The following is a 24725-nucleotide window of genomic DNA, read 5'->3' as shown; positions in this document are numbered from 1 at the left end:
GGCATAGTCAAGTTTTTTTTTACTGTTTCTTTTGCTTTTTTTTAATACTGTTCTATTTTGTAATCAACATAAATCAACTCTCCAATCATTAACATATTAGTATGATTTTCAAGCAATCATGTACCTCAAGATAATCAGACAAATAAGGTAGTGTGTGTGCAGTTCATTCTACAGCAGAATCTATTCATGTCTGCATAAAAAAGAGAAGCTGAAAATGCTTCTAAGTTCTTTAAGCATCATATGCTGATTTTTGCTTTACCACAGTGCTTTTAATACCAGAATCTAAAAGGGCATGTATCTGTATGCAGCTGGCTTTCTGTTGCTCTTTATAAAGTATATTAGGGCTCAATGCCACGTTCCTTTGGCTGGTGAAGGATTGCAAAATTTAGTCCTGAATATTATTTCTTAAAACCATGGTCCAAAATAAATGTCCGGGACTTATTATTAGGCACCAAGGAAGTGACAGATTTGCTAAGGCTTGATGTTTTCTGATAAAAAATTGGCTTCTTTTCTGGTAGATATGCTTTAGTCAAACACAATTTATTGGGCTCAGTACTGGGGTCTATATTACACTGGATGTCAGAGAAGCTGATGTTTGTATTTTCTGTAAACTGTATGAAGGGCACTGCAGAAGTTTTATAGTAAGACACCCACATTTTGAAAGTGTTGATACGTTTTCCTTCCATGTATTTTTTTAAACTCAAAAATCTGAACTATCTGCTTGGTACTAGCAGATTATGAACAACTACAACCATCAGTGAAGTCAATAGTAGTTTTGAGTGTCCAATATTTCTCCAGATCAGAAGCTTTTGACTCCTCAGGTCCCATGTAAAATCAGTGGGAGCTTTCCTATAGCAATGTCTTCTCCAGCGGCTTGGAGGCCTGCCTTGCCTTATGGCTATTGCGCATGCCAGGGATATTACGCACTCAGCAGAGAAGCAAATTTCCCTTTTACAATGTTATCCAAAACAAAACCCCAAATTGCACATATCTACCCCTTTGGCCTTTTTTATGCACAAATATGCTTGTATTCAAAAACTGACAATGTTGGGCCTTTCCTAATACATGTCTTCAAAGAGCACATTTAAATGCTTTTTCACAGAAATAACCATTCATCAGTTGCAAACATGCAGAGAGACTTTTTATTCATTCTGTTGTGAACAAAATCAACTCAGCACAAGTTTTGGGGGAGGAAGTATGGGTTTTTTTCCCAAATGTATTTAAAAAGGCTAAAGAACAAAATGTTGGGGAGGCAGCATTTTTGGCAGATAGTAAAATATAAAATACGTGATTTAGAAAAAAGTTGGCTTAAAAATACACACACACACAAATAATACAGTAATATAAAAATACAACTTAGCCAATGGCCTCTTAAAATTTACCTTTGGCATTACATTTGGCAGCCTAACACAAAAGACCCTTCCTATAAACAGAACTATAAAAAAGAGAAGTTCATAAATTAGGTTGCAAGGGGTTGCAAGATCCTTTTCTCGATTCTCCAGACTCCTTTCCTTCCTGTCCACACACATAAGCATGACCAGTGAGGTATATAGAACGTAACACTGTCAGGCATATGCACAATAAAAAAGTGCATAAACATATAAGTTCTCCCATTTTCTTGCGAACAGGTCGAAACTGTGTGGTTTGTGTTTTCCCCCCCTTGGAAATAAAAAAAAAAATATTTTTTATTGTTTTTTTTTCTTACTTTGGCAGGATGAAAATGAACCCGGAGGAATATAAATGTCCTATTCCCAGCAGCAGTGATCCATTTCCCTTGGCAACATTCATCTGATGCCACAGATATTACAAGGTCGTTGGGTTGCTTTACTACTCTCTGGGTAACTTCCCACGGAATCATCATACATCTAGCACCATGTCATAGTGTTGCTCTTTCTTCCGCCTGCCACATTTGGCGATAAGAACAAAGTACAAAGTCAAAAGCATAACCCAGTAACATGCATAGAGTATTGTGCCAATGATGAGAACTGTCTGTTTTGACTCAGAAAATGGCTTTTTTGATTCCTTGTAGATAGTGAAAATTACGCCACCTAGGAGGATTGTAAACCAAATGGAGACTGGAATGAGTCCTATAAAATTAACTACGATGGTTTTTCTTCCTGACGTGCCCCACCCTGCTTTGTTTATCGTGGCAATTGCAAACATCTTTGCTGGCAGTAAACTTGACATGTACAACACTGAGTAGAGTGACATGAAAACCATGACAATGTTTCCCCTAAGGAAGCTGGCAAAGGAAGACTTTACCAGGCCCACTAACTGAACTGTCAACAAGAAGAGGAGGATGTTCCAGATTTTTCCCCTGTAGAAGAGCTGAATGACTGTGGCGATAAGGAAGAAAGGAAAGAATCCAGTGATTACAGCTTCATAGGTCATCCACAAATGGTGCTTGTGGAACCACATCGCATTATAAAGCCACTCTCTAAAGTACGATTTACTCCAGCGGGTCTGCTGATTCAGCCACCTGAGATACTCTATCGGTGTTTCGGTAAGGCACTTGGATCTAGCTGTGTATTTTGTTGCATAGCCCAGACTTAACACTCTGTTAGTTAGATGCCTGTCATCTCCGAAGCTGCACTGAGAGCCCATAAATTCTTGATTGTACCAATCTTCCACAAATTCATGGAGTAAAGAGTTTCTGTACATTCCCAGAGGTCCGCTGATGCACTGTACACAGCCGAAATAGGACTGACAGGCTCTTTCTATGTTAAATGCCATCCAGTATCTCACACTGCTCAGAAAGGAGATCCAGGAATCATATTTGTTTAAAATCTGCAAAATAAAAAAAGTTTTCATTTTAGATGAGCTCCTGAGACAGAAAATATATACATTGGATCAATAAGGAGTTTGCAGAGACTAGAGCACCATTAACTGAAATACAGGGGGAACCTCACTCCTGTGTCCAACTCATGGCGAATCCAGGAGTTACCTGTACAGTCCAGGACATTGACAGGACGGGCAAGGTGAAGCCTTCAAGTCTGCTCCACCAAAATGTTCTCTTTTTCCTCACAACCTTTCCTATTGTCCACCAAGAAACTTCTTTTCTGGCTCATTCTTCCTATCACTTCCCCCCCAGTTAAGGACCTGCTGGAGTCAGCCTTTCCCAAGAGGAGATGGTGGAGTCCCAGACTGCTTCTCTGCCCCCTGCCCACATCTTTGGGACTCACAGGACTTCTTCCAGCCCTCGTAGAGCTATGCCAGAGCATGAGAAAGGCTGAGCACATGGTCTTTGACCTACATTTTTGGTATCATAAGGCTGGCCCTAGAGGTTTGACCCTGGACTATGTCCCCATAACTGACATCAGGCCCTCTGAGGAAAAACCTGTTCTGATTCGTCTCTGCAGCATAACCCTATTATGTTGCCCCAAGACATACTGTGGTACTCTACTAGAGTCTTGCTTTGGCCCACATAAAGGTCTCAGTCTTTCTCTTCTGTATGCCCCAAAGCTCACCTGAAGCTCAGGCCTACACTTAAAATACATCATAGACATAGTCTAGGAATCTGAACACTCAATGAAGCTACGAGTGTGTGCAGATGCCCAAGTCCATGTCTTCACATCCAGGTTCTCAGCACACACCTTGTGCTGGGGAATGTGGCAAGGAAGTGTGTAGCAGGGTGGCTGTGCCAGCTCTGCACCAGTATCTTCTGAGTGAAGGGATTTCAGGGGAATCTGTGGCCTTCTATAATTAGAAAGCATTTTCCTGCAACTAGAAAAAAACAGCCTTTTGCTCTGATGGCCCTAATTTCTGTCAGGTTTGAAGGCCAAGGGCCAATCTTGTCTCTGTTTCAATTTAATTTCAGAATATTTTAGAAGCAGCAGGGCTCAGGGACGGGCTCAAGCCTGGCTCAAATGTACTTGGTGTATGCTGGAAAGTGAATTGGGAAATAAAAAAAGCCCAGAGCCTTCATTCTGCCACCTTTCCTTCCAGAGTACACGTCCTTCCCACCTCTCTCTGCAGATGCTTATGAACCTTCCCTGTCATAGCTGAACCCGTACTGTCTCCTGTAGTTGTACTCACATGTGCCTGGCATCTCACATGTGTAGGGTGAGTGTGATGCCTGGTTCGTGGTCAGTCCAGAGCCGCAAAGATATTCAGGCTTCTGTGGGAATCTTAATTTCTGGAGTTAAGAGCCACATGCCTGAAATACTTCTGACTACTGGCGCGTTCATTAGTAAGTGCTTGCCCATATAGATGGCCCTTTCTCCTTCGTCTCACATAAAAGACTAACTGAGTACAGGGGACCGGTCCTAAGGCCAATTGAAATATTCATATGCATTTTTCTTTATAAATTGCAGCAGAAGCAATTGTGTCAAAAGGAATTAAAAGCCTTTTGCTGCAGTTGTCAGCCAAACTCGGCAATGCTGGAAATCCTAACAGAAGTGGAGCTGGGCTGACTTGGGGGCTTTCCATTGTTCTGCCTGACAGAGATGCAGAAGAAACCCAACAATACACAGAGTGCATAGTGCACTGCATTTCAAAAAGGCTTTTATTCCTAACAATCTTGGCTGCCAGTGGTAACATAACTGAAGTGCTTGGGGTGCTGGACTTGGCTTTGGGAGACCTGTTCTCAGTTCCCTGCTTCCCTATAGCTTTTCTTTGGTACCCTGAGCAGGCAGTTATACCCAGAGACTCAAAGATGTGACAACAGTCCTGACAATTCCAGTGCCCCACTTTTCATGTATATGGGGGAGAATGATATTCACTTGCTTTCTATGGGTCTTAAAATCATACAGTGCTCACATCCAAGAATAAGAGTTTCCATTCAACAGACAGAAGTGTTAATGCATCATAAGAGCCTCTATAATGATATCACAATATATTCAATGCTATTCCAGGCAGGGAAATATGTTGCAGTGCAAATAGTTGCTGAAACCCCTCTGTTAATCTGAAAATTGTCATACTCACCTGCACATCACCTCCAACTCCTCCAACCATTGGATCTTCTTCTAAAACCTTTACCATCTCCACTGATGAGGCTGGATCAAGCATTGTATCTGAATCACAGACCTACAAGTAAGACAAAAGAAGAACAAAAATGGGTTAAGAAGTACACTAGAGAAGAAAATAAAAATAATGCACATGATTGTAGTGACTCTAAATGCATATTCTCCTGAATGCTATTAAATCTCACTTTGGAGTCTGCACTGATACTTCTGCTAAAGGCCATTTGTATCAGGCAGCAAGGAGTGGCGCTGAACAAAACAGAGTGCTTGTTAGGGCTGTACATGCAAACAATCCTCTCTTCTGTATCAGCTCTATTTGTTTTACTGGCACACTGGGCTGGCTTCTTCGAATAAGAGATACGCTCTCAGAGATGGGGCACTGCAGAGCAAGACAATGTTTGTGGGTGTGTGGCAGATTCCTGCTGAGCCCTGACATAGGGTTTCCCTGCATCGGCTGCATGGTTGTACCACCCTGGTCAAATGTTTCCCACTGCCATATGAGGGAAGGAGCAAGGAGTTAAATTCCAGACACTTGTTATAAAAAAGAGAAAGAAAAAGTCAGCTAGGAGTCTGGGAAGAAACCTAATAGTTCTTTCACTCACAGAAGGCTTTAGCAATTCATGTAAGATATGTATTTTGGATTCCAGAACAAACTCATTTTTAATTTTAGATGCATGGTGTGTTATTAGTAGTGCAGGGATTTGACATTTGATATATAGAAATTATTTGCTATTTTTCTCTGGCATTCTTATAAAAAATATCTAAGGCCATAAGGAGCAAGTCCCAAAGTGCAGTACTCCATAAGACCAGGGCAGAAATAGACGACACGCACAAGGCGTTTCAGCCACACAAACACTCCTAGTCAGCTAAACACTGTGTACATTAGAAATTGGCTTTCCTCCGGAGAGCAGGAGGAGGGCTCAGACAGGCTGGCCAGTCTGCAAGGCAGCTGGCATTGCTTTCCTTTGCTCAGACGCAAATGACATGGGCTGCAGCCTGTTTAAAACAAGCGGGTGTCCCCTTGTCACAGCTGCTGCTGAAAGTGGTGCCCCCATCATGTGTAAACTCATTTCACGGACACCCAGCAACTGGAGCAGAGGAGGCTCTCCCAACCCCTCTGGCCGGCTGGATCCTGCCCTACAAATTCTCATACTGCTTCCAGTTTATCCCCACATTGCATTCCTGTGATTTCAGATGGGGATGGCAGGGGCAAAAGTCAGTAGCTCCGCATGAATAACGTATTAAGTCAGATTCTGGTGAGGCTTCACATCGGGTATCCTAATTTTGGTGTCCTTTCATCCAACCTTTCAATTCAGCCTAAGTCCACTCACTCCAGGGGAGTGGAAACCTTAATGTCTGGTCTGTGAAGGTGGAGGGGAGCGTTTTGGGGCTCCGTTATGGACCAGACTTGAGCAGGGACATCACCCGGTATAGTGGAGCTGCATAGCTCAGGATGCAGCTGAGTGTCTGCCAACATGCTCCTCTCCATGTTAACTCAGAGGGGGCTGAGAGGAGAAAGCTGATGAAAGCTGTCATATTTCCATCAGGAGAAAAGCCACAAGCATCTCCAGCTCCTGTTAACTTGATGCATCCAGCTCCTCTCCTCAAAGGACTCATCCTGAGGAACGCCTTTTTAACCTGGCCAAGGTGTGCCTCCAGCTTTGGTGGAAAGCTGTCATCAGTGACAGCACTCGGTGATAGAAAGGGAGCAAAACAATTCTGCTGAAGAGGGGAAAGGATGCCTATCTGGGACTTCCTGAACAGACCTGTTGATGAGTGTTTTGCACAGGGAATCTCTGGTTTGCTGAGTACCCAGGGCTCAGGCGGTGATACTCATCCCATTTCTTGTGACCATGAGGGGTGGGCTGGGATCAGCCACCTCCTCAGCCCCTCTGCTTTCCCTCCAGTGCCTGCCACTTGATGCAGCTGAGCAGCCCCCACCCCATCAGATGCATTTATCTATAGCAGAAAGACCTGCCCATGAGCAACATCACTAATATGAGATGAGGAATCCTGAAAACACTGGATTTATTTACAAATTACCAGCATGTGTCCTGGGCATGCCAGCACAGCGGACATGTCTGGGTTTCTGAGGCAAACCTGACAAGCCAACGTTTTCCACCTAGATGAGGTTTTTGCAGGTGAAAAGAGGACATGCCCAGAGAAAGGCAGACACTTAGGAACCCAGATAAAATACACCAAGGTCTGCCCAACCAGGGGTGGCCCAGCACAGCCCAAGAGCCAATTTGCCATCTTTCTACATAAGGGCTGAGTGACCTAGAAATTACTGCCTTGGGTCATAGAGTTGCATGAAAGGGACATTCAACCTGAGGCGAGCTGTTCAGATACTTGTTATAACCAGTGGCATTTCATCCAAGCTGCTCTGAGAAGTTCAGGCTGTGCTGAGCTGTCCACATGCGTGCCTCCATCAAGCCAAGATGAACTGCACCCTGGCTGCCCTGATCAGCTCTGCACTGATGATATCTGCCAGTTTAACTCCTCTACCTGATTGCTTGCACCCTCCTAACTTCCTTCAGGATGGAAATAAGCCTTTACAGCAGTGTCACATATTTAATGAGACGCCACTAATGAGCAACAGCTAGTTATCTGCATTGGTCTGACTGCTTATGATTGTCTGTCCATAACCCCAAGGTGTGTTTTAAGAACCACGAGGCCCACAGTTTCAGGGGTGGGCAATGGCGCTGACTGGTCCACTTTTTAAAGTGCTTGATCATTGATGCAGATTGCTTAGCCCTTAAAATGCTGAGCCTGTTTAAAGTAATTTACTGTGGGTACCCCCAAAGAACCATTTGAAATATCTCAACCTTCATTCATTCATAAAGCAGAGCCACATTTTAGCTGCATTGCATCATGACTGTGTAGTAGCCAGGGCCACCAGGGTGCTGCATTTCTAATATAGATGTGACTGTAAATGTGACTATGGCATCAATCATTACTGAAGCCTTTGGTGGCTGCTTACAGCAGCATTACAGTCCCTGACACATTCATCAGGACTTCTGAGCCAGGTCAGGAGTGTTAGCTGACTGAAAGAGCAGAAATATGTCTTCCATTTTCTCAGTTTATGCTATGGCTGTTGAAAGAGAAACACTTTTTCCAGGTTCCCTGAACAAATGCAAGAGCTTGACTGAGGAAGGAAAGTTGCAATGAATCTGTTTCCTCTCTGCCTTCTCTCTCTGCAATCTGATACTTCCATGTGAACTGATTATAAAGCCATGCTAATAAAGAAAACCAGCATTTTTATCCCATCATAGTCCCTCACAGCACAAAACCAAAGTGCAGACAATGGAGAGCTTAAGCCCATTGTTTTCAGAGAATAAATCAGTTTCAATTTTGGAAGTGGTAGGGGATGGGTTTAAAATCTTTGCCTTACTCTTCCAGCTCCTATAACAGAGTGGTTCTCATCACGCTTCAGTTTCTGCCCCTCCTGTGTCTGGAGGACTCGCTGCTCTCAGCGTAGCTACTGGCAGCCTCTCTGCATCCCTTGGACACTGTGTCCATGGACACTGGGCTGTGCAGAGCATACACGCACACACACACAAGGCTGGGCATGGACCCCAGAAACACATATGGCTCAGCCATGCAGCTGCCCTGAGCCAGCAGACAGCATCTTGTGGGGAGCTGCTGCTGCACTGGAGGAGACCGCTGGATGCTCTGAGGTTGGGGGAAGGTGGGGAGGGCTGAGCATGGTTAATTAGGAAGATCATCTCATATTCAGTGGGATTAGTCAAATAAGCCTTGCTGGCCTTGATTGATAAGGAAGGGTCCTCACTGTGCAGCCAGAGACCCTGATCCCACCCGCCTTCCTCCACACACAACCTCTTCCCCTTCCTGCAGTCAGCAGGGCTGTTTGCAGGAGTGAGGAGTGCTTCCATGTGTAAGGCAAAAACATAGAAAATCTTTCACAGGATCCAAGGCAGCTGGAAAGAAATGTGTCTCCGCTGCTTTGGAAACAAGGAGGGAGGACCCAGCCTAATTAATTTTTAAGTGAATAGTGTCATAAGGGCTTTAAAGGCCAAGTCGCGGTGAGTGAGGTAATGCAGCTGTAAGTGATGAAGCAAAAGCTCCTTCAGGCTTTAGCTGAAGAAATCTTTCTTTCAAGGCTGCACATTGACCCTTTTATTGAATACTATGCACAGCCTTTGAAGCCTTTAAAATATCCCAATCTTTTTTACAGACTCCACCATTGCTCTGAGGTATTCCCTAGTGCCACCAAATACCTGTCTGTCTGCTTGCATATGAGGCCACTAACAACCTCACAAAATAAAACCTTGCTGAGATCTTGACCTACAGGAGCAGAGAAGGGGTATTCAGGAGGCCACTAGCTTTGTGTGAAGCAAAACCATTTGGATGAGGGGGCAGTACTGAAGTCTGAAGAAGAATTTCTGATTTCTTCAGTAGCTGGTGCACAGATTTAACATATTCACGGATAGGTTGACCATTTTAAAAGGCAGCAAAATATGCTTTTAACGGTCAAGCTGTTTCCAAACAGACTGAAAGGAGCACTGTGTTCATCAGGGACTAGGATGGCCTCTAACATGCTGCACAAAATATACAAAAGCTGCTTTCTTTCAAAGTGTGTTTGAATTGGCACTGACCTGGTGCTCTAATACCTACCTGTACATAATCCACGCTTCTCCCCAGTGCTTTGAATGCTGTGTACATTACTTCTCTTTTTCCACCCCATTTCTGCATGATGCAAACACTTTTGTTGGACAGGACCAGCTGAGATACGTGTTGCATGCTCTCTTTGTGAGACTCCTCCGTCTCACCCGGACCTTTGTCATGGAAATTATTACTCCAGATATAAGTGGCAGATTTGTCCCTACCCATGATTTCAGTAAAAATGTCCATCATGTAAACGTCATCTTCCGAGTTCCCATCAATGACCATAACAACTTTAATTCCAGGGTAGGTCAATCTTTTAACAGAAAGTAAACATTTTCTTAAGTAGTCAGGATCCTCTTGATAGGCAGCAATACAAAGGGCAACTGTTTTGTTCAGCTTGATTGGAGTCTCTAGTGACCGCTTCATTTTCCTGTGCTCTAGGAAGGCAAACAGGCTTTGGATGATGAGATGTGATGCCAGGATAGCACCATAGAGTCCAAAGGAGAAGTAGTAGTTGTCTGTTTGGATGAACTGGTAGCCCACAATGTAAGCAGCGGTGATTCCCAGCAGAAGGGACACCCCGAAGAGCGTGGTTCCAAGTATTCTCAGGATACATATAAACCTCTCACAATACATCTGCAAAGAAGCACGGAAACCGTTAGGAGAGCCACCCCTTGCTGATACAAGGACTCGTAAGGGGTGCGTGTGGCTACAACATAGCGATCAGCATCAACAGAAACAGTCTGTGCTTCTGGCTGTGTCACAGACTTACTGCATCACCTTGCTCAACATCTCTTTGCAGTACTTGCTCCGTGTAAAGTAAGATTTAAATACACTTAATGTACTAGGGATGTTTTCTACTATTTGTAATGTCCTCACAGAAGATGCTGTCTATGTCAGCATCTTATTTTGGCAGCCTAGGCTTGCTCTGTCATATTACCCTGGGGGGATTGGAAAAGGGGCTTTGGGGCCACCACTCGCTTCATATGGTCACAGGCAAGCAGAACAGCTGAATGTCTGGGTAGCCCCTCCTAATCCCCCATCCATGTCATGACTGCATCCCGCCCTGAATCGCTTCTGTCGCTTAGTTATGTTTGCAAAAATATTGGAAAGACATTCTTAAAACAGATGTCTGAATGTATTTATAATTTTTTAAACAGATGTCTGACTATATTTATAATTTATATTTATATAATCAGACATCTGCTTTAAAAGGTCTTCTCAATACCATGGCAAAAATGTATTATTCATACATTTGTGTACATAGATATAGGCACGTGTGAGCATGTGTGTATAGAGCTAAAGCTTGACAGAGATTAAATCTGCGGCAAAAGTACGCATTAATTTAACAGAGCCAAGACTCCACCCTGGGCTCAGAAATTCATTAGAACATCAGCTGATTCTGAAAACTTCTGCATATTTAGGTTACGTGGCTGCGAAATCTTCTAACATAAGCTCTGGGTTATGGAAGAGCTGGCTGGCATGGAGAGTGCTCTGGTATTCTTGAGACAAATGATGCAGGCAAGCAGACAGGCAGAATATATTGCTACCTAACTGCTTTTTGTTGACAGTCACATTAACCATTTTATGCAACAGCTTTCTCAGAATTATAGGAACATTAATGACAATGTTTTATGTCAATTGACGTGTTTGACATTAAGGTAGTAAAACAGATAATGTTTGCTTAAGGCTAACCCAGCAAGTGCATTGCAAGTCAATGAATCTGAAACTCATGCTTGAATATTTTGTTGAATTAGGACCTCTTTAGAGTAATGGACTTCATATTTGTGTTTTCTTACTACTATTCATATTTTCTCTGCTGCTACCATCTTGCTTGTCTGCTGATCATGTTTGTTTCACCATCTGTTGGCCAAAGCTGAAGTTGGAACAGCACTTCCTTACATCATATATGTCTTTAACTCTTTCTTGAAAAAATACTACCAAGCTGCACCAGCATAGCTGTCATCAATTATATTTCTGTCTGAAAAGTTACAGGCTTGGAAAAAAAGAAGTCAACACAGAATCACTTACAAAATAAAAATAAACCAGGCGAGCATAAAGTCTGAAGTTACAAGGACTATGCTTTTTTCCACTGGCTATTTAGGGTCTTAAATTTCAAGACAGGAGGAAGCCTCTTAACAGTATATTTGGAGACACTGTCAAAGAAATCGGACCCTCTCTCTAGGACTTCCTTGAATACTTACGGCTGGGCTCCAACAGGTGCTGTAATCACCCACCAGCAAAAGGGACTGTCCTTGCTCTGGCCTGTCTGAAAGTCTTTCACAATGGGGGTCATAGAGAAGCCTAATAAAAGACAGCTTACGCTTGCCACCACTATAGGTGAATTAAAACTCAGTGCCCAAAATAGACTCGCTTTAGAAAACAGATTAAGTAATGGATCCCCTCTAGATCACCTTGAAGTCAAACAGCCTGTGTGTTTATTAATCCCTCAAGCACGCAGAAGGTTACGAACATCAAGGTAAATGTTCCATTAACGGTGTAGTTGTATTCTGCTTTCCCATTTGGGGTCCACTACTTCTCTTCTCTCGCCAGAAATAGAAAATTCCTATTAGTAAGTAGGGGCTAAAGTCTGCTTACATTAAGAATTATATGACTGAAATCGATGGACCACTTGTATGGGTAGAGCTCACAGGATTTAGATTAAGATCTGGTGCATTTACATTGAGTGACTATATACTCTACTAGGCTTCTTTTATATTAATTTCCTATTGCTCTTTCTCTCCTATGAAGAGTTTCCACACAAAAGGAAAAAAAAAAAGAAAAGAATTCTCTGATCTTGTCATTACAGCACAGCTTCCCTCCCTTGCAAAAAAACGGTCTTTTAAGATCAAGAAATGGATTTCTGGTCTTAATAAAACAGCATTTTTTTTCTATTCTTTCACTGTCAACCTTGGGAAAATAAACTGTGTTTTGATCTAAATTCCTGGCTTTCATCAAAGAAACTTTCCCCTTTGTATGTGCAATTGAGGTTTTTATGTATAGTCTTTTAACTGACTGAATCTCAGTGAAAGTCTGGAAAAAGTGCTCAATATTCTCAAGCTTTAGCACGTGAGCTATTGATAACTTGCCCAGCAGAACTGATCTTTATCAACTCAAATGTGCCCAAACAATGGCAAAGAAGCCAAAAACTCTCCACCCTTCTCCAATAATTGAGCCAAGAAGTTAAAAGGAAATTATACTTGTACAAGTCTGGGACCAAAACATGAACTGCTGAGTCAAATAAGAGCACTGAGGGTAGGGAATAGCTGCATCAGAGATTTTAAGGTCAGACAGCGCTGTTATGAATATCTAGCCTGGCCTAACACAGTGAAATGTAAAGGGACACCCGTAGTAAGACACCAGTTGAAATCCACCCCTGAAGTTTCCTGAACTTGTCACGCGAAGCTAGAATCAAGCATTATCAGAAAACCATTGTACGGTACTGTGTTTTAACAGTGCAAGCCTAGAATAATGCCATGCTGAGTCAAGATGTAAGTGTCAAATGCTTGGTGAAGGACAAGCATCCATGTTAACTTTCAAAACCACAATTATTTTTCAGTCATTTCATTGATAATCACTCTTTCTAAGTGCTAGCAATATTCTTTCAGAAATATGTAATTGCTTGTATTCAAAGTTGTCATCACTACAGACCTACTCAACTGCTGACTAACTGGCAGGGGCTACCGTACACACCTTGCATGATCAGCGCATCTTAGTGTTTTGTTTATGCCTCAGCTTAACGGATCTTCAGTTCCTTGAGGGATTTAACCCAGTAGGTTTGTCCTGGGAAACAGGCACCGCAGCACTTAAAAAAAAGAAAAAAAGCACCGCCTAGGCTAGGAATGAGGTACCCAACACATGGAAGACCTGCAGCCAGTCCATATTGCTGGATAAACAAAGATAATTGCAGGTCACTTCTGTATACACATGGAACTGCTGCTACATGGGAACAGCTGTTGGAATGAGGAGAGGGACACGGCTCCTCACCTGGTAAGAAGGCAAGTTGGCGGGTTACCTCACTGCCTCTGGAGCCAAACCTGGACCTTGCACTTTCTGGGCAGGTTTTTAACAAGTTCGGTAAAGCAGGAGGAGGAAGATAGTAACTGCAAAGTTTTTTCTTTATCATTATTTTTTTAAGAGTGAAAGCTATTTAGCACTGAAAGAAGTCGGAGGGTCCATTGGTTTGCATCAGCCCTAAAGGATATTTCCAGGAGGCAATAACATTGAAGATTCAAGTTTTAAGTAAGTAGCTGCCAACACCTGTATATATATATATGTAGGAGGTGCCTATGTCCCCCATGCACTGCACAGGAAGCCTGAGACAGTACTGCTAATGCTACTTTGCAGTTTGGGCACCTAAATCCTTCATGGGCACCTTCACCTAACCCCACAGTGCTGAACCCAGTACCAGCGTGACACAGCCTCCAGAAAACAGGGTCAATGTTTGTATGCACAAGATGAGTGTATGTAGAGAGGCTTCAAAGTCTACTGCTGAGCAATTTGTTGTCATGATCTTGCAGCTGTTTGTTTCCGTGGATGGAGCTGGTCAGTATTAATCAGCCCACCTAGTAGAAATGAAATATGAAAGCCATGTGGTAAATCCTAATGCTATGTAAGCTGTTGCTGATTCAGTGACATATTTTGATTCACAAGCAGTCCGAAGTATATATGTGCCTTGTAGCAACTGTACAGGAGGAGGCAATGTGTGCCTCTCTTTGGAGGCTCCTATGGAAAAGTGTGGCCAAGAAATGAACCCTCGCATATACTTGACATCAGAGTCTACCTAGTGAACTGTTTGGCATTGTGTCTCTTTTGGCATCCTGATAAAGCCACACAAAGAGTATTTTTTTTGGTCACACCTGTGATGAAGGAGAACTTACTCTACATTACTATTAACAACTGGCATAACTAAAAGTTGTAGTCTTCTAACATTATTTTCATAAAAAATTTCAGGTTAACAAAGAGTTGACTGATACCTACACTGTACATATAATGACTGGGGTATTAACTCTAACACTAGAGATCACACTCCTTTCTCAGACTGAGTAATGCCTTAGGTCTCAAATTAGAAGAACATAGCAAAATACGCTTGAGTTCTCTCTATTCTGAAAAATATTTAGGCTAGCATTTAACTGTAGTTACGGTACATATATCTAACTTTAATAAGATCTGGACACTTGACTGAAATTCAGCAGGTTCTTATGTCCTGATTTGGACTGGTCTTTACTGGATCTTTACTCAGCAAAGAACACTGCTGACTTCCATGGTAAAGCACCACTTTTTCCCCCCTCCAAAATCATATACCACAGTCCATCCATATAGTTATTAATCATTTTTCATGCATCACTGAGACTAACAGAACCTGAAGATAGTTCATCCCTTTGCAAAGTCAGGAGGCAAAGAGAAAAAAAAAAAAAAAGCTTAATTTGTTACTAACACATCAAGAAAGTAATAAACAGAATAGGGGCAAATACATATTCAGGAAACCTATGTGTATTGGTGTCTGAACATATCAATATTATCTGCAGTCTGTTCACTTATTCTGCACCAGTTATTGTGTAGCTGCCCTGAGAACTAAGGAAGCAATCAAGTTGTCCCCTGCGTCTGCTAATATGGGATGTGGAACCAGTGACTGATGGGAGGTCAAACTGAAGTTAGGTTTGCTTGCAACGCATGGGGTGCAGCTCACTACATCATCTGTTTCAGAAGTCAGCTCTCATGTACAACACTCAAACATATTGCCCTGTAGTACTTCTGGCCAGCTTTTCCCCAGACAATTAAAAAGCAAGAGGGATAGACACACGAAGTTCACACATAAACCACAACTATTTGGAAGGTGGTTTGAAAGAATTAGCGCTTATTATTTCCAAAGATCTGAACACATTTTTAAAAACCTTACACTGCAAAAGTCAATATTTGTCCAGGAGACAACAGTAAAGATTCAGTCACAACTGTGCTTATTTTGTCACCTTCACCTCTAAAGGTTCAAAAGAGCTGTGTCTCTCTCTAGACATCTAGGGCTTTGGCTACATCAGCAAATAGTCCAATACTACAGGAACAGATCTGTAAAAAGGAACACGTGGTGCTGAGGGCCTAACTTCCACCCTCCGTACATTTTCATATTTTACTCTGGATTGAAAACCCATTAGTGTCTGAAAAGTGTACTCCAGCGGTACATCTTGCAATTAGTTTAATTCAAGAGGAATCCAGTTTATGTGCCCAGCAATCGCTTTGCAATACAAGCCAAAGCAATTTTGTTGAAGGGAGGGCAATTGTAGCATTGGCTTCAATAGCACCCTCCTGATTCAAACTACAATGCTAATAGGAACCAACCCCACATTGCGCATCAGACTTATCTGCAAATCTTTGGTGCATCCAGAAGTGCTGAGCACTGAAAACCTTTGAAAATGTCTCATTTTTACATGCTTGTATAGAAGCTGAATTCTTGAATGTCTACTAGTCATGGACCTCTGAACCTCAGTGCTGAGGCTCTGAATTCAGCAAAGCATGTAAGTATGTCATTAAAGATAAGTGTGCACTTAAGTATTTTGCTGAAGAGGGAAATCAGTGGATAATTTATCTTGCAGTTCTGTAATGCAGGCATAAAAAAAATTTCTTTCTCCGTGAAGCTGCTATTTCTGGGATACTCATGATAAAAATGTATGCATACATTTGACAAGTTTATTGTAAATATTAATCTCCCTTATGAAGGTTGTCAGATGGGTCATTGCTTAACCACTGCATTTCTTACATTAGGGAATCTAAGAGTGGGCCAGGACCCAGACAATTTGGATTTTGTTCCTAGTGTTGCCATTCACCTGCTGGGTGACCTTAGGTAAGTGAATTCACCTCCCTCGGTCTCAGCTTCTTCAACTGTAAAATGGGAGTCATGATCACACAAGAGGTGACACAAAAACCCCTTCATAAGTCTTAGGTTACTGATATTTGTAATGTTACTCTTTCTGGTGTGGTATGGGACCCACTGGTTCTCCAGTTCCGTATAACTGCTTTTCCTCAAAAAAACCAACAAAAACCAACACACCACTTCCTATTTTCCTTACCTATATTCACCTGAAGGTAGAGTCAATAGGGGTTTGTTTGTAATAAACATGCAACTCTTACTCAGCAAGATGCCCGAGATCAGTGAGGCTGGCAACATAAAAACTGACATACACGGGTATATGTGCGTCCAGCTACCAAGGGCTGCTTTGCACACAACTAAAGAAAGAATGTTATCTTTTATAAGCTTTAAAAAAACCTCCCTACTTGTGGGAATAATAGCATTGGCTTCAACAGATCAGCTGCTTCAACGACACAAGTGTGTTTGTGTGCGTGTGTGTGTGTGTGCATGCACACAGGCTGACACATAGTGTATGTGCCCTTATACACATCCACTCTGTGCGTATACACAAACTGTACCTGAGCGTTACAATTTTTCAGACAATATTTAGATTTGTTCTTAGCCTTATTTTGGCAGCAAAATAAATCATTTGTCTTTGAAGTACAAATCATTCCAGGTACACATTAATTACAAGCATAAAATAGCTGTCCAGATTCCCTCTTCTATTTTACAGCCTGCAGAGAGGAAACTGAAAAGCTATGTTACATCTGTACATCTTTACTACAGCAGAGTTACCATATCTGGTGCTTTTGGTTATTTATCACTTCCAGATTTTGTCATGCCATTGATCTTCTGGAAAGGGTTCACATAAGACTAAAATTAACTCTGGGGTTAGGTTTAAAATAAAGAACAGGATTAGTAATGATGGCAAACTGTATCTGCATGCACAGGCTTTGATCAGCAAATCAAGAACCTCCTGTCTGCTCAATGCATGTTTCCCACTAAACTGCCTAAATTTAGTCTCTTACAGGTTTGAGTAACCAATGTGGAATGAATTCTACAGCTGCTGCTTGGATTTGTCCCTAATGGAGACAGTGATACACTAGGTGTTAAATTAACCAAGAGAAGGCCAACTTCCCCCACAATCAAATGCTCTAACAAATAAATCAAGAAGTAAATCATATTTGTACTCAGATATTTTGGATTGCAGTTAAACAAAAATCTAGTTTAGAAATGTTTTCTGGTTGCTGGTTATGAAGTCCATGGATGCTTTTGGCACAAAACTGATTACTCCATGCCTTACTCCAGCAAATAAATATTTATTTGGTGTTCACAGCTTATTATCACAGGTCATGTCTTGTTTGACTTAGTCAAGTCCCACTACACTCGATGGAGGAGTAATTTGCTACATGATACACTAATCTTGAATAGTAACAAAATGAAGCAAATTTGCTTCCACACCATAAATATGAATAGCTGAGTTTGTTGAGAGTGAACTAACATGGGAAACTCCACTGAGTCCAGTAGAGCTGCTCTTCCCACTGGATAAACCTTTTCCCAGGTTTTTCTGCATTTGCATGTAGGATAAGAAACTTTTACTAGCATGAAATAAAATCCTGGCTTTATTGACACCAGTGACAAAACTTCTCTAACCTTGGTGGGGACTGGATTTTGAGCAGTTTTTCAGGGAAAGAGAGCACGTTTCACCGCCATCACCCCCAAATGAAATGACCTATCCTTTATCTCATGCAAGCCCCAAGGCACCCACATTACATGCAATGTGTGCTGCAGAAAAAGCGCATGTGTGCCTATGGAAAAATGAGACTATGAAGCAGAGTGCTAACGTGGAGGAGCAGCTATGCCTTGGGAGGTGTGGGGTCACCGCAGACCCTGAAGAAGGGGTGAGACAACGCCCACCAGGAGCGTTGTAGTACATTGGGATCTTCTCTCGGGGTAGGGAAATGGGGTAAATTCTCTCTTAAGGTCCCTTCCATCCCTCTTTGCCAGCACTGCTATGGAGTCCGGCAAGACAAGGGTATCAAGACTCTTAGGAGCTGGGTCTCGGCCAGAGGCACCAACGGACACTCGAGCAGGTGCAGGGAAGGGCCGTGGGGGACAGAGCCCTGCGGAGGGCCACGGCGGGGTTTCCCGCCGGGAAGGGGCCCGCGAGGACCCGCAGACCCCCGAGGGGCGAGCCCCGAGGAGGCGGCGCCCTGACCCGGGCCGGCTCCGCCCGCCGCCGCGGGGCCGCTCCTGCGGGGGAACCCCGGCTCGGCGCCGCAGCCAATGGGGGCTGTGCTGGCTGCGTCACCGCGGGTGGGCGGGGCGCCGGGGGGGATCCCCCGCGCTGCCACGTCACGAGGGGGCCGGGCTCCGGCCGTGCCCGGGCCGGCGGGGGCAGCCGGGACCCCCGCGGGCAGCGGGGCCGAGCGGGGCCGTCCCCGCCCCACGCCGGCCGGGCAGGGGGCGTCCGAGGCCGCGCTGGAGCTGCCTTCGCCCCCCGCGGCTGCGGCCCGCCGGTGTGACCCTCCTTCAGCCGCGCACCCCCCCGCAGCCGCCGCCGGGCGGCGGCCGCCAGCCCGGGTCTCGCCGGCGGGCGCGGCGGGCTGCCCGACGGGGCGGGGCCGGGCTCGGGCGTGCGGCGCTGGAAGTTCGCGGGCAGCCTGCGGCTCCCGCCCCGCCGCACCCCTCCCGCGGGAAACCGCCCTCCCCGCTCAGCGCGGCGCCCGGGCGGCTCGGCCGCCTTCGTTTCTCCCCTCCCGGGCGGGACCTCGGCCTCCTCCCGCCGGCAGCCTCCTCGCCGTCCTGCCTGCAGTCCCATCCCTCCCTCCGCTCCTGTCACGCCCCCCCTCCCGGCCCTGGATGCAGAGGCAGGGGACGGCCGGGGAGAAGCCAGCCTGGGCGGTGAGCGGGTCTCCGTTTTATTTTCATTTTAGGTTTGGCTGGGCTTTTTGGTTTTTGGGGTTTTTTTGGGGGGGAGGAGTTGTTGGTTTTTTTCTTTTCTTTTTTTTTGCAAACCTTAAAGCTTAGCAATATCTTAAACGGATTACACGGAGGAGGGTTTGAAGCTGAAAACCTCATTCATCCTCACTACGGTCCTATTCATTGCTGAAATAGGTGTAGCGTAGGGCCGGTAAGATCCTCCCCCAGCCCCACTCGTATTTTGGGGATCTGTTTCAGCTTTCCCCCCTTGAATAGCGGGGATGGGAGGAGAGGGTCTTCTGCTCTTGAGGTGACAGAAGCATAATCATAAATCACCTACCTTGTTTGTCCTTCAGTCCTTTGGTCATAGAGGGGCTCCAGCCAGCTGTGTGGTCTCACGTACCGTTGCTCCCGCTGAACAGTTTCCAAGTTTGAGGTAAAAGATCAGATCGCACTTTTCAGGGACTTATTGAGACGCTCAGAAATAAAAAATAATTAAAAATTAAAATAAAAAAAAATCGTTTGAGGCTATTCAGTCCTACTCATTTTCTCCCACGTGTTTTCACAATTACCAGGTATTTGTCTTTCTCTGCTTCAGTTTCTAGCTCAAAGCTGTGGGATTTTTTTTTTTTTTTTCAAATAATAATAATTACAAAAAGTTAGAAGTAATAAATTAGGAGTTAGTTTCTCGTGGTCGAAGCTGAAGATCTTATTTCAAACCCGGCTTGCCAGGAGCCTGGAGAAGTTGGAAGGCAGCGTCTGAAAGTTTGAAAGATGTACAGCATCAGATAAAGTCTCTTTGGTGATGCCTTGCTGACCGAGTAACTGTTTCAACGAGGTTTCTCAGCAGCAGCAGCAGCAAACGGGTAATATTTTCCAGAAGTCTTTTTCTTTCCTGCTGCTGCTGCTGCTTTTCTGCCTCCTCCACGTTATGGGGTCTTTTAACAAGTGAGACTTGAGTTGTTTTAATAGGCGGAGGATGGGAAGAAGGAGGGGAGGGAACTCCTGTAGGGAGGAAAAAAAAAGAAACCAACCCTGCCCATTGAAATGATCTCAGCCAAGGACCAGTTCAGCGGCAGAAATTCAATTAGCTAAGCTGCAATTTTTTGCAGAGAAATGCAATACGCATCTGTTGCCACCACCCGATTTCCTCTTCATGCCCCGCAGTTGGGGGAAACCCCCACTTTCCCCGCTCCCTGCATCTCTAAGCTTGGGGTGTGGGACTTGTCCCTCCCACAGCCGCTATTCAGTTGGGACAGTTTTTGCTGCTGCTGGTTTTTATTAATAAGGGAATTGCCTCTATGAATGGATGAACTTTGCAGTTTCCAATCCTGCTTTACCCATTCACTCTCGGAAACATTTGCTGTAGTAAGTACCCTAGGAAGCTCCCACTGGCACTAATACCTATGCCACTTGCGTTAAAACAAGCCAGGAAACACGTTAGACAATTTAAGAACTGGAAAATTGTGGTGATTTTTTTTTCCCCCAGTTTTTTTGTTTTTTTTTTTAACGAGAAATGTTCACTCTGTGCTGTGTCGATGGTTTACAGTTAGCCAGGGGCATCAGCAGTTAACAGCACACCCCACCGTCTGCCGCCTGCCAGCAGCTTTCGCTCGCACGGACGGGCTCCTTCCCTTTGTAACTCCTCTCTGCCTCAAAGGCGGATTTCCCCACTTTGGAGCCCCCGTTTCCACTTGAAATGATTTTAAAAAGGCACTAGGTGGCACTGTTGAAGTGAGAGGAGCAACGCGGAGCCTGGTGACACCCAGAGCTGGGATGCGCTGCCGGAGCGGCGCGGGGCCGGGCCGGGCTGGGTGCTGCTGCCCCGGCGGGGACCCTCCGGGGGAGGATGGGGGGATCAGCTTCTCATTCCCCCGTGCTGTTTTCTCAAGGACCGCAAATGTTGCTGCATGGAGGCGTCGAGTCCACAAAGGGGACCATGTCCAGACAACGTTGGGAAACCTGGCGATGACTCCTCGCCCAGTTGTCGCCCGTCGTTACCTTCTGGCGTCGGAAAACTTCACAGCGTTCTGGGGGCTCCTCATGCGCAATAAATGGTTTAAAGTTGGTGGTTACCTAGACTGGAGATTTTTTGTGTACCTCAGGGAACTGGTCAGATTTTTGGGTGTGCTCAGTCACTCCCAAGGGGAAGAGTGGCTTCAGGATGTGCATCGAAGCTGAGCTCTTTGAGCTCCACCTCAAATAACAAGTCTGCCTCTAGTTTAAGCCAGAGTTTTGTGGCTGTTTTAACCTGGCAGTGCCAGGGAAAGCAGCTATCTCGCCCTCCTCCTGCTTTGGGCTTCTCATTCCTGTCTCCTCACTGTCCCTTTCCCCACGTCAGGAGAACTGACCTCGGTTAGAAAATAGCTGTTTGGGGAGAGGGAGCAGAAAAAAAGTAAGAACAAGTAACTTGGGCAGGGAGAAGGCAGGACAACTGCTTTTGGCAGCAATCTGGTTTATGATGGTTTAGAGTGTCCTTGAAAGTACAGCATGGCTTAGCAAGCATGAAGTCTATCAGGGCTTTCAGGCATTCCTCCGTTTCAGGCCTTGCTCTCTAGGCAGCACCGTTTCCATACTCCAACCACTTCCAAATGATCTGTGTTACACAGGCTCTTGCTATGGGGCCCAGCACATCTGTCTCATCAAGCAAGGGGGAAATTACAGTGTCTGCTCCAAGCAGGGCCAGAGGGCAGAAGGGTGTCAAGAGGGCTACTGAACCCTCCTGTCCACACTAGCCTTCCTAGCACCCAAACATCTAGTGTAAGCTAGGCTTATAACATGGTGAACATTTGTCATCTAGCCAGGCAAGGAACTATCACCAAGCTCTGCTACCATCATACATGTAACCAAGTCCTCGACATCTGTGTGAGTCCTAAAGCATCGTTTCCTGACATCAGACTTTCTCTGGCGCTGCCAGAGGCAAGAGAGGATTAAGTTGTAACACAGATGTCCCAAGTCCATCCTTGAACATGGCTACCTCCAAAGCTGTGCCTTGGGAAGCTGTTGCTGCCAGCCTCTCTCAGGCTCCCTGGACACTTGTTCACTTTGTCTCTTTGTCTTGATTCAGGGTCACATATGTCCCACACAGGGAACTTCACGTCCAGGATAATTTCTGAAATGAGGTGGTGGGGGGGGGAGGTTTGTTTGGTTTTTTTCTTCTTTTTGTAACCAAATTTTACAAATGAACTTTTTCAATTAAGCATTTGTTACAAATGAACCATTCTTTTTTTTTTTTTTTTTTTTTTTTTTTATAATTCCACCTTTTAATAGTTTAAATTTGGAGGCTGCACGTCTCCTCCACTGATGACTGTATGTTACTTTGGAAATACACAGTGTCCCATTGGCTTAATCCCATGCTCTTTAGATTTGAACAGAGTTCAAGAGACAGAGTCTGGTGAGGCACAAATCTTTGTGTCCTGCTTGTATTACAGGAGCAGCAATAGCAGCACTTAAATCACACTGAAACTTTGTTTTAGAAAATGACATAATGGGAGTGGTGAGTCTCTCATGTCCACAGCTACTTCCTTCTCAGCCATAGCTCATGCTGGGCGATCGTGCTGTCAGGGCAAGCGGGATAACGTAGGTCGCTGAAGCTAGGTTCGCCCACCAGGGAGGAATTAGAAATAGGAGGATATGATTAACGCCAATCCACGCAGTGCTATAGTAAACAGATGTACATGTGTTTCATTGGATGTATATCACATCTACGTTTATATGTCATGTTACGTCTACATGGTTACCATTATCAAACAATCCTGTTTTCTCATTGGGATTTATAATCAAAAGTAACGGGGAAAAGGGACTTCTTGGCTGTCACTGTCCGCAGGCATAGATGATCAGAAGCAATAGGAGAATAATCTTAAATGACCTAACTGACTTCATTTTCTAATGAGTACTTGCTTTTACCCTGAGGGGATGGCTCCATGTGCATTTTTCCTGCTGCTTCTTTCCTGTCACCCTTAAATGTGTCAATCCTCCCCCCCCAACATACACCACACATGCACATCCACACAGGTCAGTCTGCTCCCTTGTTTGGACCAGCAGAGTTTGCAGTGCTTAACTGATTGCTTCAGTGAACTGATCCATGTTGAAGACAACCGCAAAGAATGAAAGCCATTTCCTATGTGCACGTATTAACTTGCTGTCCAGGGTGAGGAGAATGGGGATGTTCTCGGGTGGAAATGAGCAGCCAGTGGTACCTGGCAGCAAGACTGCCCTAAACATTGTCTTCAGTAGCATTGCTGCCAGGAAAATACAAACAGAGCTGGTCCCTCAGTGAAGCTGAGGTGGCTGAGCCCATCCACACTGGAGGGATCTTATCTCACATCTTCTCTAAGGTAAGGGTATACACACACTCTTTTATTGCAGATCAGCTACTGTGCAGAACTTATCAAAAAGAAAAGCAAGAAGCAAACTGTTCGCAATGCAGAGTTGTCTTCACAGTAAGAAAATGAGAGATAACATGTAACTTTCATGTAACACTGAAAAGCTAAAAGTGGAAGGTAGACATATTCAAGCCAGACAGGAGGCACCTTTAACAGTGAGCTTTCTTTAACAGTTGTCTGAACAATGAAGGGGAGTGGTGGATTCCTATGTTTTGAAATCCTCTCGATGCTTTTTTGGAAGCTACATTTTAGTTTAGTGCAATTTATTGAACCCAGTATGAGAATAACTGAATAGATTTCCATAACGAGGATGTCAGACTAAGTATCAAGCAGTTCCTTCCATCCCTAAATTCCTTGAAACTTCCAACAACTGACATGTCAGGTGTGTTCCACGCCTATTTCCACATGTAGCAGATTCTGCTGGAAGTGGGAGAGTTACACAAACTGATATAGGTGTAAGTGAAAAGCAGAATCATGCCCTAAATTATGCTTTTATGGCAACTGTCAATCCATTTGCAGATTTTAATATAAATGTCGTGGGCAGTTTGAGGCTCATGAAGACTGGGTGCAGACAGACCTAAAACTCTGTGGTTGTTTTCAGTATATACAGAACGATTTTAGAGGCTGCCAGTGTTCCGGCTGTTTAAATCCAAGGTTATTTATAAAAGAATCTTTACAGGATCTGGAGAAAACCACTGGTCTTTAAAATGAAATCACTCTTGCAAAATTGAAACTTTCCAACAGTTTCTCTTTCATATAGCAGAGAAAGCTATAACTCGAAGCAACAGTTAGAAGTTAATAGCAGACAGGTTCAGACTAGAAACAAGTCATGCACATTTGGATGTGTCCAGAACTCTTGGCTAGAATGGACTGTGATTGTCAGCAAAAATGCCCTTCAGGACAGGTTGAAGTAATGAGTTTTAATGTGTAACCAGCATGGAATAGAAGTAAAAGCGGGTCAGTTAGAGGTTTCTTTTGTGAAGTCTAATT

At 44.3% G+C, this 24725-nt stretch overlaps 1 protein-coding gene across 1 annotated transcript; it reads right to left on the bottom strand.

Annotated features, from left to right (window-relative positions):
* Positions 1-146: 146 nt before the first annotated feature.
* Positions 147-20222, bottom strand: HAS2 (hyaluronan synthase 2). Its single transcript, XM_009471076.2, has 4 exons — positions 19691-20222; positions 9597-10223; positions 4924-5025; positions 147-2787 (listed from the first exon to the last, which is right to left on the bottom strand). The coding sequence occupies exons 2-4, from the start codon at positions 10221-10223 to the stop codon at positions 1858-1860; spliced, it is 1659 nt and encodes a 552-aa protein (XP_009469351.1). The 5' UTR covers positions 19691-20222; the 3' UTR covers positions 147-1857.
* Positions 20223-24725: the final 4503 nt, after the last annotated feature.

Source organism: Nipponia nippon, unplaced genomic scaffold (genome assembly GCF_047370975.1).
Source record: "Nipponia nippon isolate SJK-2023a ecotype South Korea unplaced genomic scaffold, ASM4737097v1 scaffold_1, whole genome shotgun sequence".
Classification (NCBI taxonomy): Eukaryota; Metazoa; Chordata; class Aves; order Pelecaniformes; family Threskiornithidae; genus Nipponia; species Nipponia nippon.
This window is presented reverse-complemented; position numbering and strand designations above follow the sequence as displayed.